Genomic DNA, 18,073 nt, shown 5'->3' with positions numbered 1-18,073 from the left:
ATTGAAAAACTTATCTAAAATTAACTTCATGCCAATTTGTGAAATTAACAGTGGGAGGTACATTATTCTTTTTCAACAAAAATAAGTATAACATGGAAAACAAGTGTATCAAGTTTTTATTTTGAATTTCTCTTACAGAGGGTTGTTTGTACAAGGGAGTGATGTACATCCAGGATCAGATTTGGAATGATGAATGTAAATACACTTGTGAGTGCCAGGACGCCAGCACTGGATTGTATAGATGTAATGAAAGGTGGGTCATTGTCTATTTTGTTCATGTTTATTCATTTGGTGTATAAGACTTTCAAAATTAATACAGAAAAATAAAATGATAAACACAGATTGGATGTTAATTTACGTGTATGTCAGTGTTAAGTTTATAATTTTTATGTTGTGAAGGTACATAAATTATTGACCTTAATGCGATGATTTAGCAGTGGCTAAAGTTTATCTACAAAAGTTATGTACATAACTGTATTATTTATTTAATAAATACATAACAGATGCCCAACCTACCTCAACCTGCCAGCTGCATGCACCTTTGTAACAGACCCCAATGACTCCTGTTGTAAGAAGCCCACATGTCCAGATCCCAACACGCCCATTGTGCCCACATTTGGTCAAAGTAACATTGGTCACGGAATAGTCCAGCCCCCCAGCTCCACAGACCTGTACCAGAACTACAGTCCCATACCTTACACTGTCATCTACAACACCGGACAAACCACTCAAGCACCCTCTGCCACAAACCCTGTCCCCATTGGTAAGTGGCCCATAGAAACACTTTTTAGCCCATGGAAGGACTTACTGAGTCAAAATGAAAATATTTACATTTATCAGTGCCTTTGCCTGCGATAGCACATCATTGGGTGCAAGCTGGGATTGCTTATAAATATAAGTAGGAATCATTCTTTGAATATTCTGAGGTGATAGTTTCGGTTGGAGTGTGATCAAATCTATCATAAAGCCATTCGGGTTTTATTGGATTTGATCACTATCACCTTATAATACTCAAAGAATGATTCCTAATTTATTAAATAAATACAATATTTGATAAATAGTTAACTTATAAAAGAAGATAGAAAAGATTACAGAAATTTGTGTTAAGTTCTGTTTTGTAAATTCAAAGTAAAGTTAATACATTTATGTGTTAGAAAAATTTTAACCACAGTACATGTAATAGCACTGTTCCATGGTTTACCTTTGCTGTTGGTAGGATACTGTCTGAGAAATGGACAGAAACATTTACAAGGAGAGCAATGGAATGAAGGATGTGACTACATCTGTACTTGTGAAGATGCCTCAACAGGAAAGTGGAAATGTACCCAGAGGTCAGAAAAACATTTTTTTTTTTTGAAGCAAACTTTTTTGTTTTATTCTGAACAATTATAAGACATTTTAATAGAAATATAGCTCGTTTTAAAATACATACTTTGAAGCAATGGGAAAACTGGTGTTAATGTACTATGTGTTACATTTAGAGGTACTGATATTGTTAATAAAAGTATTGTGGGTTTTGTTTGTACACAGATGCCGTGTCTACTCCAATCTGCCCAAGCCTTACTGTTACCTGATCCAGGATCCAAGTGATGCCTGCTGTCAGACGCCCAAGTGCGACTTCACCGCTAGCACAAACATCCACAGTGGCTCATACTCAGCCCCCGTTACCGTCACTCAGAGGCCCACAACTACCCCCCGCCCCACCACCCCCAAACCTAGTAAGTGTTTCTGAGATTCTATTTATAGCATGCTTATTTGTTAGATAGCGTTTTCTTAACCATTTATATTTAATGAAAATTGGATTTAGGCATCATTATTTAGAGACTGCAGATGACAAAAATTGATTATCGTTATCTATATTTATTCAGCATCAAAGGAGAAATTGATTTATAAAATATATATAAAAATTGCTAGAACTATTCACTACATTTATATGAAAAGTTTTTCTTCAAATTTTCTGTGCTAAATGAATTTATTATTTGAATAAATCAGATTAGAAATTCAACTAATACAATTCAAAATGATTATAGGTTACTTTCTGTGGAACAAAGTTACAAATTAAGCACTTCAAAAATGTTCCAAATATGTGTGTAAATCTTTGATATTTTAATTGTAAGTTTTTGGTTTTAATAACATTCCTTTGTTCCTTTCAGATGTCTGTGTGTACAATGGCAAACAGTACAGCCAAGGACAAGTCTGGTATGATGGTTGCAACTACAAATGTACCTGTGATGACGCCTATGGTGGAATCTACAGATGTGTCAACAGGTGTGTATTTGATATTAAAGCTATACACCTGAGGTGCACATGTTCACCAGAGTGGGTGCTAATGAGGGCTCGTCAAAATTTCCTATACCTGTCATACAAATTTTAACAAGTACGGTAGTTGTGAGCACTCACTATGCTGTATACACCTTCATCTTTAGGAAAAATTTAGAAATAAATTCTTTGATGAATTGGTATAAAACATAATAGTTTTCGCACAATCATACATGTATCATTGATTAAAAACCTGTAGTCAATAAAAAGTATGAAATGTGTAAAAAAAAAAAAATAAATAAATAAATTTATAGTCCAAATAATGTTGCAAATAAAAAAAAAATTGTTAAGGTGGGTCACTATACTTTGAAAAAGTTTCTCAAATCAGCAGAAAAATTACTTGGATATGATAGATAGCATAATGCATAAGATGTTTAAAAGTCAGATAGCAAAATATTTGAAATTATGGATAATTCATGATGTACAACAATTTTATGTAGTAAATATGAATAAAAGCCTGTTTCTTTAAAGACTGACCATAGATGTTATTCAACCATATCGATCGATACAAACAGTTTAACAAATCGTCAAAATCTGCCATCTTATGACATAGTGTCTTAAACTGTTTTAATGTAATGAGGTACCTTGAATTAACATGCACTATTACTTCTGTGTCCAGATGCCCAGTGTACCAGAACGTCCCTGATGTATGCACTATGGTACCTGACCAGAGTGACCCCACTTGTTGCCAGATGCCCAGGTGTAACTTCACCCCGGTCAACAACACAGTCAACGGACAGGGAGGAGGCGTGTCCACTCTGGCTCCAGGAACCTACCAAGGAATTGGCACCGGAGTCAACATCGGTAAAATAAATAAATTAAAATAAACATACACAGAGCCCCAAGAGTCTTGTAAGAAATAGGTACCGGAGTTAGCATTGAATTATCAGCATGATATTGAATGACACTGAAAGTTGGTCATTATTCAGAACATATTACCAGTTTGTTAGGCCTTACCAGTAATTTGGAGCTACATGTTCAAGTACACAAAGTTTGAACCACTAAGAATAGAATTTCAATGATAAAATTGTCCAAAGTTTATTCGATATCTGTTTGGGTGAATTAAGAAGAAAGTGTTTATTTCAATAACACAATGTAGCTATAAGCAAAACACACAATGTAGCTATACATGTGTATATATGTACACATATATCTGTTTGGGTGAATTAAGAAGAAAGTGTTTATTTCAATAAATCAATAAATCCTTATAAATTTTATAAAAATCTGTTTGGGTGAATTAAGAAGAAAGTGTTTATTTCAATAAATCCTTATAAATTTTATAAAAATTATTTGTTTGGTTACAGTTTAAGCAACGAAAACCTGTACTTCCTAAGAATTGAAAATATTGGTGTTTTTTATGGAGTCTGTTTGGAATATTATCCAAGAATGTCTTTAATTTTTGTAAATAAATGACTCCTTAATTTTTTCAAAAACATTTTTGTTGAAAATTTTCCCGTCCCTTGAAAGTTTAGAATTTTTAAGTGATTTTACACATAAAATTGAAATCAGACAGCTTAATGAGGATAGGATATTAAAACCCTTTCTTTATGTTTCCCAGGTTTTTGTCTGTACAAAGGAAAACAGTACACTCAAGGTCAAAGATGGGATGATGGCTGTGATTTCAGATGCGAATGTAAAGACCAGAGCACTGGAAGATACGTCTGTTCTGATATGTAAGTATTTTGGAATATCTCAATTTTGAGTCTGACTCGGTGATATTTTCTCATACCGTATCTTATATAATTTTATGCTTTCTAAATGTCTAGAGGTCATGTTCTATTATCTATATATTGTACACATTCTGGTCACTCATAAGTTACATGACCCAGCTATTCACAAAATGCTACAGTACACACTATGATATGAAATTGTGTTGGAGTTGTGTGGTTAACTGGCTGTTTACTATCAATGTCAAGGTTGTCTCTGAAAATTGAAGTAGAAGGAAGAAATAAAAAAGTAGAATGGGGGTCTGGGGGGTTTTGCTTATAGCTACATTGTGTTTAAAGTGCAATAATAGACGGGTAATTAAGGCATTATAGGCGGGGGAATTCCCCGCCCCTCGGGTCTTGGAGACAACCCTGCATGTACACTTTGTTTCTCCAGAGACAATCCATCCTCTTGTTTTAGACAAGATAAAAAATAATTAATGTTGAAAGCATCCATTACATGCTGTACTAGCTTTTATGCATTTGTGCAAGTATTGTATTAGTCTAAGAGTTTTATTTAAACAAAGCAAGAAATATACATGTATTGGTATACCGCTTAAACTTAAATGGAGAATTTTGTCTAAAGCACATAATATTGGGATGTCTTTATACATATTTTTCAAAGAAGAGATTAATTTTACAACTCTTAAAATTGGTATTTCACAGGTGCCCAAGATACAGTGACCTTCCAGCTCAGTGCAAACTGATCCCTGACTTCCGTAACCCTTGCTGCAAAGTTCCAGACTGTGGATTTGATGGAACTCTGACCTCCATCAGCGGTCAGGATACCCTGGCTCCTCCAATGCCAGGACAGCCTACCCCTTCTCCAAACCCCCTCAACCCCAACCCCAACCCTACACCAAACATAGGAGTACCTGTTCTCAGTAAGAGCAATTTTTTAATCAGAATCAATCGACAACTCAAAATTTGCTAAGGATTATATATGTATTAAAGTTTAATGTGCAGTTTTACAAGTTGAGTATTAAGGTGTCAAAAAATAGCTAGCTTTTCTATCACCTTTTATTATCTGAAGGTTAACATTATAATCATAAACTAGCAAATTATCAGAGAGTAATCAGCTTTTGGTAAAACTGCAGTGGTTTTTCTTCTATACCATAACGGTTTTTATGTATTTTGTAGGCCCTTTGATGCACTGTTTCAACACACATTGAAAAATAGTTCTCTTTGAAAAAATTTTTCCATGTGCGTTTGATTTGAGACGAAGTCCAAATGATGAATAATTATTTTAACATTGTTTAAGCTCATTGGGATATATACTGGAGAACACATTATTGGTCAGCTTGTTTTCTGTAAATATGACTGTACTTTTCTATAGCAAAGCTTTTTTTACATTAAGCCTAAAATGTTTCAAAAGAAAAATATTGGACTTTATATTTGGTGTTTCCCTCCCCATTACCAATGACAGAAGATAGTGCTCATTGGTGTATGCAGAGAAATATAAACAAGGTCCAGAATTTGTGATTTATACATATTTGTATCAAAGTGCATAAAGTGTCTCCATGATCAAAAAAGTTAATGTACACTCATAAACACACTTTCAAAATGTTTTTCAAAGTGTGTTGACTTGGTCCCAAATTTAACATATTTTGAAACATTTCAAAGTGCATTGATTTAGTCCCAAATTTCATACACTTTGAATTTTTTTTTTTTCAAAGTGCATAATTTTTTCAAAGTACATTGCTATAATGCATATTTTAAGCCATTTGATAATTCAGTAACCTCTTGCACTATGATTTTCATTTTTTAATTTTCAGACTACTGTTTGTACAAGGGAGTGAAATACTTCCAAGGACAGTCATGGGAAGATGGATGTGACAAGAAATGTCTGTGTGACCAGGCCTCAGAAGGACTGTACACCTGCAACGACAGGTAACTCCTATCTTTTAAATGATGTGGAAGTCAAGATTTTTTAGCAGTTGGTTTGATTGGTTTAATTTCAAACTGCTTTCAAAGAAGTTTTAAAAAACCCTCCAAATATCATTTCATGTTGATAAGTAGCAGAATTTGTGAAAAATTGATTACCACTGCTCAAAACTAGCCCTTGTCTTCTAGATGCCCTCAGTACACACAGGCCCTCCCCAAGGAGTGCCGAATGGTGACCTCAAAAACCGACCCCTGCTGTCAGGAGCCCCAATGTGACATTCCTTCTCTGCTGGCCAACATCACTGGAACCTTGTCCCCTGGCATGATCCCGACACTGGCTCCACCTGGTGTAATTTCAGGCTATGCCAATACTCCAACTCCTCAGCCTCAGGCTCCAGGACAGTCTACACTGGCTCCAAAGCCAATTAGTAAGATGTCTCTTTCAAAAAATTTCAGCCTCCCTCCCCTTAACTAAAATGCAATCATCCACCCCCTCAGCTAGATTAGTCAAAAAACTTAAATGGAAAACTGCTTTTTGTTAAATAGAATTCGAAAACTAAAGAAATAAGTTTAATAACCGAACAATTGATTGTATGAGAATTGTTGATCTTAATGTTTGTGATGACTTTTGTAGACTTCTGCGTTTACAAAGGCCTTCAGTATGCCACAGGGTCACGATGGGATGATGGCTGTGACTTCACCTGTGTCTGCACTGATGGAACTACAGGACACTATGACTGCACAGAGAAGTAAAATTGGAAATTTCTATGCTGTTTATATTTTCATAGTGATGATCATTTTATTTATTCTTTCCACATGTGAACTGACAGTATCAAGTAAAATTTGGGCAAGTTCAGATAACGGAGAATTTGATAATCATATTTATGCAACACTTTTTTTTTGCTTTTTCGCGGTCACTTTCACATTGCAAAATATATAATATTCTATTCTATTAGAAACTAGATTAAAAGGGTTATGGATCTAAACCATTTCAACAAATTTAATGATTTGCAATGAAATTCAGATATACAATATATAGGCCCCTACGATGTTTTTTTGAGTTTTGATTGGAAATTAACTTCAAACTTTTTGATAGATGCCCAAGATATGGTCAATTGCCACGTGAATGCTACCTCACAAAGGATCCTGCCAACCCATGTTGCCAGAAACCAGAATGTGTCTTCAACCCTAATGTGGCCGAATTCACCAACGCTCCCACTACCAAAGCTCCCCTCCCTGGATCCACCAATGCCCCTACCCCTCAGCCATCTGGAATGCCAAATCCCAACCCATTCCCAACTCCTGCCCTCCCCAAAGGCAAGTAGTCTCGCTTTTCTTTACAAAATCAGTTTCACTCTTCTTTAAAACTCATCATTACTTGTAAGGTCACGGAACAGCTTGTACAAAGGTTTACCAATAATTGTGCACTCTTTGATGAAAATATAGAGCACTGTTTTTTAAAAAGAAGTTAGAATTGTGCAAAAGGCAAAAGAACAGAGACTGCTTTTAGCTGAAAAATAAAATTAAAAAAGATTAAGTAGGTGGACTCTGTTGGAACATAAGTCAATACATGTACTTTTGTGAAGCTAAAACTTGATTTTTGTTCAATTTAATTCACTTTTTTTTTACATACCTAATAAAATGTTTTATGAAGTAGAATTCTAATCAGAAACTGAATTCTTACAATTGTACAGTTTTGTGTCTTTTTATCCAACAGCTGTGTGTGTATACAAGGGAATGAGTTACACTCAGGGCCAGCAGTGGTACGATGGCTGTGACTACACCTGTACATGTGAGGACGCCATGCAAGGAGTCTACAGATGTAGCAAGAGGTAATCTATTCCTAAATCTTCCACCCTCTATAAACTTGATGCAGAATTAGATAAACTCTCCTCATGTATTGCGAATTATGAAATACTGAGTGTTTTAGAAGTTTATGTAAAACTTGGAAAAAGGGAGGTAGACAGATAATGCAGGCATTTTACATTGACAGATGTACTGAGTATCCACAAATGACCCCAGGCTGCAGCCTTGTCGCCGATTCCAAAGACCCTCTGTGCTGTAAGGTGCCTCAGTGTCAGGTCCCACCCAAGTATAGCAACCAGACAGGCTTCATCAACATTCCTACCCCTCCCCCAGGAGTCATCACTGGAGGGTCTGTCACAAAGGTCAGTGATTTCAATGAATGAGCCATTTTTATGGTAATTTTGTTCATGTATATACTGTGGAATAGAATTTGTAGTGGTACCTTTTCATGGAATTTGTTGGTAACTCTCACCAATAAATGATGAATTTCTGAAACTGAAATGCTTGCAAATATGTCCCCAAACAGAGAAAAAAAATATGAATATTTGTTACACGTATTTAATGATTTTGATAAAAAATTTGCAGATTTAAATTAATTGTTATTGAATTTAATACTATATGATATATATATATAGTATATATTATATACTAATAACTATAATACTGTATGCAATATATAGATCGATGCACTTTTTGAAGTCAAATATTTAGAGATTGTTAATTTTTTATCTTAGAATTAATTAAAATACAGGTACATTGATATTGTAGCAGTTATAATATATTTTTGAGTTGATACTTCAGGCACCAACCTTGGCTCCAAACCCAGCCCCAGGTCAACCAACTCCCAATCCTACACTCAATCCTACACCAGCTCCCACACGTAAGTCAGTCAGAAAGCACTCTGAGCATCTTATAGTATGTATGAAGAAAGAAAAGTAAATGGCCACCAATGTATTGTATACAGTGCTACTGTCGCCCTTCTACACTTTATAATGGTTAAGCCCCATTGTGAATTCGCCAAGACATAGTTGTGTGAAAAGAGATATAGTTTGAGATATTAAAATTCTCCTCATCCTAGATTCATCCTCTGACAACAAGAGTGAAAGGGGCCAAAATATATCTGAGCCGAATATTTCCCTGTATATGGTATTCTCCATCTCTTCGATGAGTACATGGTTATTTATTGAGATTGAAAAATGTTTCAGCTGTCTGTATCTACAAGGGAAATCAGTATTCACAGTCACAGAGATGGCAAGATGGCTGTGACTTTAACTGTGAATGCACCAATGCTCAGACTGGATTCTACAAATGCACTGAAATGTATGTACACAGGATTCCCCCTTTTTTGAAAGTTTGACTTGTGCTTTGTTTTTGTTGTTGTTTTTTTTTTTATCTAAAAGATGAAATATTACTCTGGGAAATATATGTACATGTATGTGGTAATTGTAATATATGACAGAACTTCTTTAGGTGTATGTAATGCTTTTTGATAATGAAAAAAATAAATAATGAAATACATGTACTAATAATGTTTGATGCATTGTACATGTATGTTATAAAAGTAGTACATGACATGACTTTCTCCAGGTGCCCCAACTACAATGGCCTTCCACCACAGTGCCAGCTGGTCACTGATGTCAACAAGCCTTGCTGTAAGAAGCCCTACTGTAACTTCCAGGGTGTGACAATTGAGGTCACTAATACCCCATCTCCTAACATGGGGACAACCATTGCTCCTAACCCACTCAACCCAAGCGGACCAACTCTGTTCCCTACCCCTGCTCCACCAGGTTTGCCCTCATTGTTCTTAAATTTAGAAAATATGTCAGTCACTTTGTCTCTTACCTTTTGCTGGTATGAAAGATAAAACTTATAATAAGCTTTTATTTCACTTGGTACTATCTCCTTTAGCTCTAAAGTTACAAAACTTTGATGTGATGTTTTTATGCTTTATTTCAGAGGTGTGTGTCTACAATGGAGTCCAGTTTAAACAAGGAGCCACTTGGCAAGATGGATGCTCTCTGAACTGTGTCTGTGAAAATGGAAAGACAGGTTTCTACAGATGTAACGAAAGGTATTTTATTTTTTAATCTTGACACACATGATAAAGCTTTGTATGGGTCCTGATTTTCTGTTTCCAAAAACATGCCCTTCAAGTGATGGAGAGCTGACATTTATGATCAGCAAATTTACAATGTTTATTTTTTTGTGCTACTTGTTGAGCAAGTGTTAACTTTAAATACCGTTTAATAGCAGTCCCAAAGAATTCCAAAAGCTAGAACCAAGAAGCATGTCTTACATGAATATACAACAAGAATGTCATACATATATACATGCATGATGAGAACGTTTTATCTTGATGACAGGTGTGCCCGCTATGACTCTGTCCCAGCTGGATGTACAATGACAACAGACCCCAAGGACAGCTGTTGCAGAATCCCTGTCTGTGCCCCACAGCCAGCAACCACACTGGCCCCAGTGCCTGGAAACCCCGCCCCCACTCCAAACCCCAACCCCACCCCACCTCAGGTCCCTGTTGTCACTGGATCCATCATTGGAATAGGTAGGATAGATTGGGTTCATTCCATGCATTACATTGATATACAGACTTCATTAATTTTTGTGTCCATGAATTGGAAAAGGTTTTACAAAGAGAGTAAAAAATATTTTAAGGCTTCATTACTTTTTATGTCCATGAATTGGATTTTGTCCTGAAGGGAATCAGCAATGCTCAGTTAGCAAATCCTCAGAGCTTCCATTTCCTTCCTTTAATTGATGTTGAATAACAATTATGACTTAATATACAATCTTTTCACAGGTGTGACCCCCACTCCTAAACCAGGTGAGACCCCTGCACCCAACCCAGTACCTGTCTGTGTCTACAAAGGTGTGCAGTACACTCAGGGGCAGAGGTGGGATGACGGATGCACATACAAGTGTGAATGCATCGATGCCAGTGCTGGAAAATACAAATGCACTAAGAGGTACATGTACTGACATATCATATCAATGAGATTTCTTCATTTTCATTATGTGAAATTCAATTCTTTGACGTACATGTATTTGCCATTTTTGATTTGAAAACTGAGGTTCTTTAAAAAATTGTTAACTAAATACTGAAAATTCCAAATTAAATGCAGGGATTTTTTGTTAGCATAATATTGCGAGAGAAGCATCTCTTGCAAATTTTAAAATTTGGCTATTATTTTCTGAGTGTTGAAAACTATAAGATATTAGGATAAAAGTACCATGTTCGCAATATTATACACAACAGCAGGATTGCAGAATTAATTAGTTGCATAAAATAAGGAATCCACAGTGTAAGCTTAAGCAACTACTACTGATGTGAAATTGTTTACAACAACAAACTTGTATCTTTGCATGACAATACAGTTGTCCACAATGACAAATAATCACAATAATAAAAATATTCCTAACATGTTGATAAAAGTTGATTAATACTTTTTATTTTAATTCTTCATAATCATAATTGCCTATATACAGGTAATAGTTGATATATGATATATTTGTATTCTCTTGTTTTTGATTATCATTGTGGCATTTAAAAATACAATTGTAACACTGTATCCACTTTCAGATGTGGAGAATTCCCCAGCCTACCTTCATCCTGTTCTCTGATCAATGACCCCAATGACCAGTGCTGCAGAGTCCCCTTCTGTCAGCCAAATCCAGTCTCCACCCCAGCTCCAAACCCAGGAACCACCCTGGCACCAGGAATCAATCCTACTCTGTCACCTAATCCTAACCCTAATCCCAATCCAAACCCTAATCCTACACCTAATCCCAACCCAACAGGACCAACACCAGCTCCACAACCTAAAAGTAAGAATGAGAAAAAAATTGCAATTAGATGAACATGAATAGCTTAAACAGTTATTGTTAGCTTTTAAAGTGGTTGTAGATACCACTGACAAAATATTTTTATTTTTTCTCTTGAAATTTTCTTACTCTTGTATTTTATTATCAAACAAAAAATAGGAGATAAATACAAGTTAGTTTTTACCATCAACTGAAAACTTAAAAACTGAACCAGCACCAGTTTTTATAAACATTATCAACAGCTGTTCATCAATCTAGCACCTTGAAACTGTTACAGTTGTAACCCTTTTCCTAACACAGGATATCAGAAACCTAACTGACTGTTAACCTGTGATACATTTGTGATTTCAGACATCTGTACCATGAATGGCCGCACCTACACTCAGGGACAGCAATGGTATGATGGCTGTGATAGAATCTGCAGGTGTGAGGATGGAAGCACTGGATTTTACAGATGCCAAGATAGGTCTGTAGTTCCGACTATCACAAGCTCTTTTTAAAGTTAATTCATGTAATAAATACATGGTGTATTTAAATCATCCCTTTGATTTTCAGATGTAGCAAATATGACAGCGTACCACAGAACTGTATTCTTGTGGCTGATCCCAATGACCCACAGTGCTGCAAAGTTCCCTCTTGTATTCCTGGACCAAACGGATTCCCCACTCCTACCCCAGGACCTGACGGATCCACCGTGGCTCCAGAACTGATCACAAATGTGCCAGTGGGTGTGGTCACAGGATACGCCAAGCCGACGCCCACTGCCACCCCAGCCCCAGTGCCTGTAGGAGGAACCACCGCCAAACCCATGCCAACTCCAGCTCCCAGAGGTTAGATCTGTAGTAATGTTCTGACTAAATCCAAAGACAGTTGGCCTTCAGATTGCTCAAAATGCTGATGCTTGCATGACTAGTTCAGCTTTGTAAATCTTTTCATGCTAATTTTAATTCAAATAATATTGACCCAACAGACATGGTTTCTTTCTGTTATCTCTGTTTTTATGTTCATTTTATGTAGATGTTTGTGTGTACAAGGGAGTTGAGTACATTCAGGGACAGAGATGGCAAGATGGATGCACCTACAATTGTGTCTGTGAGAATGGAATGACTGGCAAATACAAGTGTACAGACAGGTCAGCTTTATTTTACCTCTTCAATTGTATAACTTTCAGTGTTATTTTGTAGTCTTTGATAATATTATTCTGAATTTGTTGTAGTCTTTTGATATTAAAGGGTTCTCTTTTATCACCTGACAGGTGTGCAGCCTACCCAGCCCTGCCACCATACTGTTCCCTTGTACAGGACCCCAACGACTTCTGTTGTAAACAGCCCCTGTGTAACTACCAGACACAGGCTCCCTCTATCCCCCCACCAGTGACCCCCAGCCCTCTCCCAGGACAGCCCACACCTAGCCCTAATGTCAACCCCACACCAGCACCCAACCCCAATGGTGAGTTCCTCTGAGCAAACATAACATAGAATGAAAAGTTTGATGGTGTGGGAACACATGTCACGTCTAGCAAGTGTGTTAATATTATAAATATTTTATTATATGTATTTTATAAACAATAATAGAATACTCTGAACCAACTTTTTATGAGAGACAAATTCATTTTTGCAATTGACTTGTGATAAAATAGTTTGTGATGACTAAAGCATTTGCTCTGAATGTCAAGTTTAAAATGTTTAAAATCTGAAATGAATTAAGACATATTAAAAAACTGTGAAAAATAATTGCAACTACAAGTCATTTCAAATCTCACCAAATTAATAAAAAAAAAATAAAAATTGTTTTATTATAGTCTCCATGCATTGACATGTAGTGCATTATCAAATATTGATGAATTTTCATCTAAAGTTTCTCCTGATTAAGACAGCCGATGATGAATTCACAGTAGTTTTATTTCATGTGTCTGGTGTTGTATTTCCAGCGGTCTGTGTGTACCAAGGAGTGGCCTACAAACAAGGAGATACCTGGAACGAGGGATGTATCAAGAAATGTCGATGTGACGATGCCAGCAAGAACATCTATACCTGCTTTGACAGGTAAAAGTCTATATCAGGATGGGTTACATGAAAAAGGTTTCAAATGAGACAAACCATGTACAATATCTTGTAGTGCTTTACTGTCTCCATAAACAGACAGATATTAGTTTTTGGGATGGAAATGAAAATGCTTTGTTCCATCCTTCAAATTACAACTACGGATAAGCAGGTTGAGATGTAGAAAAAGAGCGAATTGAAATTAGGATACAAATCCTTTCCTTGTAGATGTCCATCGTACAAACTGAACCCAGGCTGTGTAATGACCACGGATCGTAATGACCCCTGCTGTCAGGTACCCTCCTGCACTGTGGTGCCCACCCCAGCGCCAATCCAGACACCTGCCCCCATGCCAGGAGTGAGCACCGTGGTCCCAGGAACAGTACCCACCCCTGTTCCCTCTGCTTACCCATCCCCCATCCCCACAGGACAAGTAGGAACCATTGTGGGTCAACCTCAGATTCCCCCACTCAGGGGTCAGTACTTGGTAGATCATATAATTATGGTGATATGTTGTTTATGTACAAGTTGTTAAGTCTTTTGTTGTTATGTAATTAAATAAAGTAATTTACATCTACATGTTATAAATTATATTGATGTTATGATGAGTTTGAGTGAATCTAAATATACTTGTAAGCAGTTGAAATTTGATGTCTTGAAAATTAATATCTTGAATGTCATGGATAAGTCGGATATCTGGTTATTTTTTTCATAAATTCATTTCAAGTTTAAGATAATGATGTTTGACTGTTAATGGCAATTTGCAACTCATTTTCTGTAATTTTTGAATAGTTAACAAAACAAGAAAAAAATCTTTCTGTTTTATTCCATGTACCTCTAGTATTAATTTTTAATATGAAAAAATAAGATGTGAAACTGAATTTAATAAAAGATCCATTTAAGAACTGACTTGCATTTCTGAATTTGGCAGCTGTGTGTGACTACAAGGGAATGAAGTATACCACTGGACAGAAATGGCAAGATGGATGTCAATACGACTGTGAATGTATTGATGGCTCAACTGGACAGTACAGATGCACTGAAAAGTATGTGAAAAGTTAATGTAGCTTTGATCATAAATAACAAAATTTTGTTCCTGATTGAAAGTGAATTGCCATGACTATAGATAAATCTATGTGCACATTTAATCTTAATCTAGATGCCTTTTAATTTCTCAATGAATTAACATCAATTTTGAGATAGATCGATATAATTTCAGTTGACATTTCATGTATAATGTGAAATCTATTTTGGCGCTTGATTTATATTTCAAGACAATAAAGTAATATTTTTGAATTTGAAAAGGTGTCCAAGATTCCCCCAGATCCCAAGCTACTGTATCATGGCCCAGGATCCCATGGAGCCCTGTTGTAAGACACCAGTGTGTAACACTGTCACCCCCACACCACAGCCTAATGGTGCCCCCACCCCACTGCCAGGATCCACCCTGCCACCAACACTGATGCCTCCTGTCACCCCAGGACCCATACCCACCCCACCGCAACCCAAGAGTGAGTAGGGCTGCCCATTACAGCTTTTGTTTACACACTACAGGGATGTAATTTTCCAACAGATATACAAATTTCTGCAGAAATTTTGAGATCATTGCAAACCCCTGACTGATTAGTATTCCTTTTTTTCACTCTGGCAATCATATTGGAGATTTTTTTTCCAAGTTATAAAATGCAATTTATACAAATATGTAAAAACAAAGGTTGGAGCATAGTATCTTGCTGACAGGGATCGTTTGAGTTCTTTCCTTTGTATGAGTTGTTGATGGGTTTTGTTATCAGCTTTGACCAGTCCTAGTATTGAGTCAGTATCTCTGTCAGCATCATGGTTTTAATCAACAATTTGTAAACATTTACCCAATGGCATGTGACTATTCGTTAACTTGTATTTTAGATGCATGTATTATGAATGGAAAATCCTACACCCAAGGACAGCAGTGGGATGATGGATGCAAACAGATCTGTGTATGTGATGATGGAGCCACTGGACACTACACCTGTAGATCAAGGTCAGCATTAATATTAAGAGAGTTGGATGGTGGTGGCCATTTTTAGACTGTATTAATCTCCTGAAGAAAAAGAGCTCTGTAAAAAGATACAGGAAAATTTGTACATTTACATGTAATATAGTTTATAATAAGCTTAAAAAATCATCTGTAAAATATTTAGCTAAATCTGATGAAATAATCACTGGACCTTCGTGAAATCTTAATAGAAATATACCTGTACAAACTGATGGCTAATTTCAAAAAATGCTTTCTATTCCATTTATTAAAAAAATTATAGTTCAAAGCATATTTAAATTTTGTTCCAGATGTGCTCAGTATCCTAACATTGCCCCCAGCTGTATCATGGTCCCAGATCCCAATGATCCCAAATGTTGCCAGATCCCACAGTGTGACCAGACCAATCCTAACCAGCCATCGGGAATAACTGGCAGTATCACTGGCACCAATCCAACACTGGCACCAACTCCTAACTACACTCCATCTCCAAACCCTAATCCAAACCCAAATCCCAATCCCAATCCTAATCCTTATCCATATCCAACACCATATCCAGGAGGCACCTATCCTCCTTACATGATCCCATCTCCCAATTCTAACAATACTCCAGCCCCAGGAATGCAGACTACACAACAACCAACCATGCCACCTACCCCTCAGCCAAGTAAGTTTATGCATTCAATGAAATTAATCTCTTTATTTCTTCAATTTTGAAGCTATTCAATAATTAAGCACGATAGAACAACTTGTGTTCTGTTTTTCCAGTAATTTACTGGGCATTAATGTTCATGGATTGTGAGAAATGAATGTCCATGGATTGCTAGAAATCCACAAATGCAAAACTTTGTGGACAATGACTCTCCCCAATACAATTTTTTTGGCATGCATGTACTTTAACTTCAATGAAAATTTGATTTTGTTATTGTCAGCATAAATCAATACCCATAAAAAATTTTGCTCAACAGATATTGATGAAACCACATCATACACGTATATATGCTAATGATAGGTGTAGAATTGGATGTAGTACCGGTAAAGAATCTCACAAAAAGCATTTGTCATTCATAAAGTACATGAATCATTTTCTCTTTTGTAGATATGTGTGTCTACAAGGGCAAGGCCTACAGCCAGGGAATGAAATGGAGGGATGGTTGTGATTACAACTGTGAGTGTCAAGATGGCATGACAGGACGATATGTCTGCACAGAAATGTAAGTGCTTAGCTTGATACTTTGCTTAATGATTAAGATTTACTACTCAATGTCCAAAAAAACTTGGGTGTCATTTTCATGTTCAATCAGCTGCAATAGGCAGTGAAGCCTTTGTAAACCAACTATGTTTAGGAAATAAAGAGTTGAGTTACAATTGGTTGATCTTTAATAAAGATTCTTAAAAGTTTATGAATATTAACTAATAGTGGTTAATGTTTACATAAACTTTATTCATAGCTAGTATTTTGCAATCTGAAATTGGAAAATGCTTTTAAGTACACAAATTATCCACAACAGAACAATTCATTCAAAGAAATGTATAAAGGTTTAGTCTCTAATTGCTGACAGACTGAATGTTGTAAATGAACTTTTGTGTTTTCAAAGATGTCCAAGGTATCCCAACTTGCCAGCAGGCTGTGTAATGGTCAATGATCCAGCCAACCCATGTTGTAAGAAGCCTGACTGCAGCAACCCCACCCCTCTCCCTGTCCTGACCCCTAGCCCACGTCCAGGAGTCAACCCCACACCAGGTCCAACCAACACCCCAGCCCCAAGTATGTAAATTATACAATATTTGTAATGTACAGCTACAGCTGAAAGGAGAAAATTGTTGGTTGCATGCATGATTAAATTTTTATTTTTCATTTTACTCCAAAGAAAATCATCTTGAAAGGATATAAGTTTGAGAATACTGACTAAGGGAGTTCATAACTGTTACATTGACAAACACATTGTTTGAATAGAAAAAAAAAACCAGGGAATTTATTGAATCTGTTTTCAATTTATGTAGAAAATTACAGTAAACATTTTACATTAGGGTGTGTCTGTTAAATGGAGAGCAATTTACAATATATAAAGTATTTCTCTAAATGCTTGCATAAGCATTTAAATGAATCGATACAGAAATGCCCTAAACCAATTCAATGCTAATTTGTTGAAAAATTAATTTCAGCTAAATACTGTAGACATTAAGATAAAGGCCTGATTTGAGATTCGCCTCTCTTTGTTTTGTAGGTTTCTGTATCTACAATGGAATCCCCTACCAGGAGGGCAAGACATTCGAGGACGGATGTGACAAGATCTGTACCTGTGAGAACGGCATGTTGGGTCATGTGACTTGCAAGGACAGGTCAGTCAGTTATGTGTTTACATATGAAAGTTGGATAAAAAAAATTTTGTGTCATCTTTCTTGTCTTTGGTTTCTTTTTCCTTGAAGTCTCCTTCGAATAGATGTGCAGTCTATACTAA

General features: G+C 36.3%; 1 protein-coding gene across 2 annotated transcripts in view; it reads left to right on the top strand.

The window, feature by feature from the left end:
• LOC105329105 (uncharacterized) overlaps positions 1-18,073 on the top strand; it is a 40,179-nt gene that overhangs the window by 7,472 nt on the left and 14,634 nt on the right. For both annotated transcript variants that reach the window (XM_034482959.2, XM_066078697.1), the window contains 34 exons: positions 139-253; positions 504-763; positions 1,217-1,331; positions 1,531-1,718; positions 2,154-2,268; positions 2,939-3,123; positions 3,878-3,992; positions 4,692-4,909; positions 5,801-5,915; positions 6,099-6,337; positions 6,544-6,658; positions 7,006-7,226; positions 7,627-7,741; positions 7,903-8,077; positions 8,517-8,595; positions 8,921-9,035; positions 9,303-9,505; positions 9,675-9,789; positions 10,082-10,278; positions 10,534-10,699; positions 11,314-11,558; positions 11,907-12,021; positions 12,111-12,385; positions 12,573-12,687; positions 12,811-13,004; positions 13,486-13,600; positions 13,826-14,073; positions 14,529-14,643; positions 14,903-15,108; positions 15,503-15,617; positions 15,923-16,278; positions 16,711-16,825; positions 17,210-17,379; positions 17,840-17,954. In XM_034482959.2, coding sequence (XP_034338850.2) covers positions 139-253; positions 504-763; positions 1,217-1,331; positions 1,531-1,718; positions 2,154-2,268; positions 2,939-3,123; positions 3,878-3,992; positions 4,692-4,909; positions 5,801-5,915; positions 6,099-6,337; positions 6,544-6,658; positions 7,006-7,226; positions 7,627-7,741; positions 7,903-8,077; positions 8,517-8,595; positions 8,921-9,035; positions 9,303-9,505; positions 9,675-9,789; positions 10,082-10,278; positions 10,534-10,699; positions 11,314-11,558; positions 11,907-12,021; positions 12,111-12,385; positions 12,573-12,687; positions 12,811-13,004; positions 13,486-13,600; positions 13,826-14,073; positions 14,529-14,643; positions 14,903-15,108; positions 15,503-15,617; positions 15,923-16,278; positions 16,711-16,825; positions 17,210-17,379; positions 17,840-17,954 — 5,665 coding nt within the window. The remainder of the gene's footprint in view (positions 1-138; positions 254-503; positions 764-1,216; positions 1,332-1,530; positions 1,719-2,153; positions 2,269-2,938; positions 3,124-3,877; positions 3,993-4,691; positions 4,910-5,800; positions 5,916-6,098; positions 6,338-6,543; positions 6,659-7,005; positions 7,227-7,626; positions 7,742-7,902; positions 8,078-8,516; positions 8,596-8,920; positions 9,036-9,302; positions 9,506-9,674; positions 9,790-10,081; positions 10,279-10,533; positions 10,700-11,313; positions 11,559-11,906; positions 12,022-12,110; positions 12,386-12,572; positions 12,688-12,810; positions 13,005-13,485; positions 13,601-13,825; positions 14,074-14,528; positions 14,644-14,902; positions 15,109-15,502; positions 15,618-15,922; positions 16,279-16,710; positions 16,826-17,209; positions 17,380-17,839; positions 17,955-18,073) is intronic.

The sequence above is a fragment of the Magallana gigas genome, chromosome 3 (genome assembly GCF_963853765.1).
Source record: "Magallana gigas chromosome 3, xbMagGiga1.1, whole genome shotgun sequence".
NCBI lineage: Eukaryota > Metazoa > Mollusca > Bivalvia > Ostreida > Ostreidae > Magallana > Magallana gigas.
The sequence above is the reverse complement of the archived record's forward strand: the minus strand, read 5'-3'. Positions and strand labels throughout refer to the sequence as shown.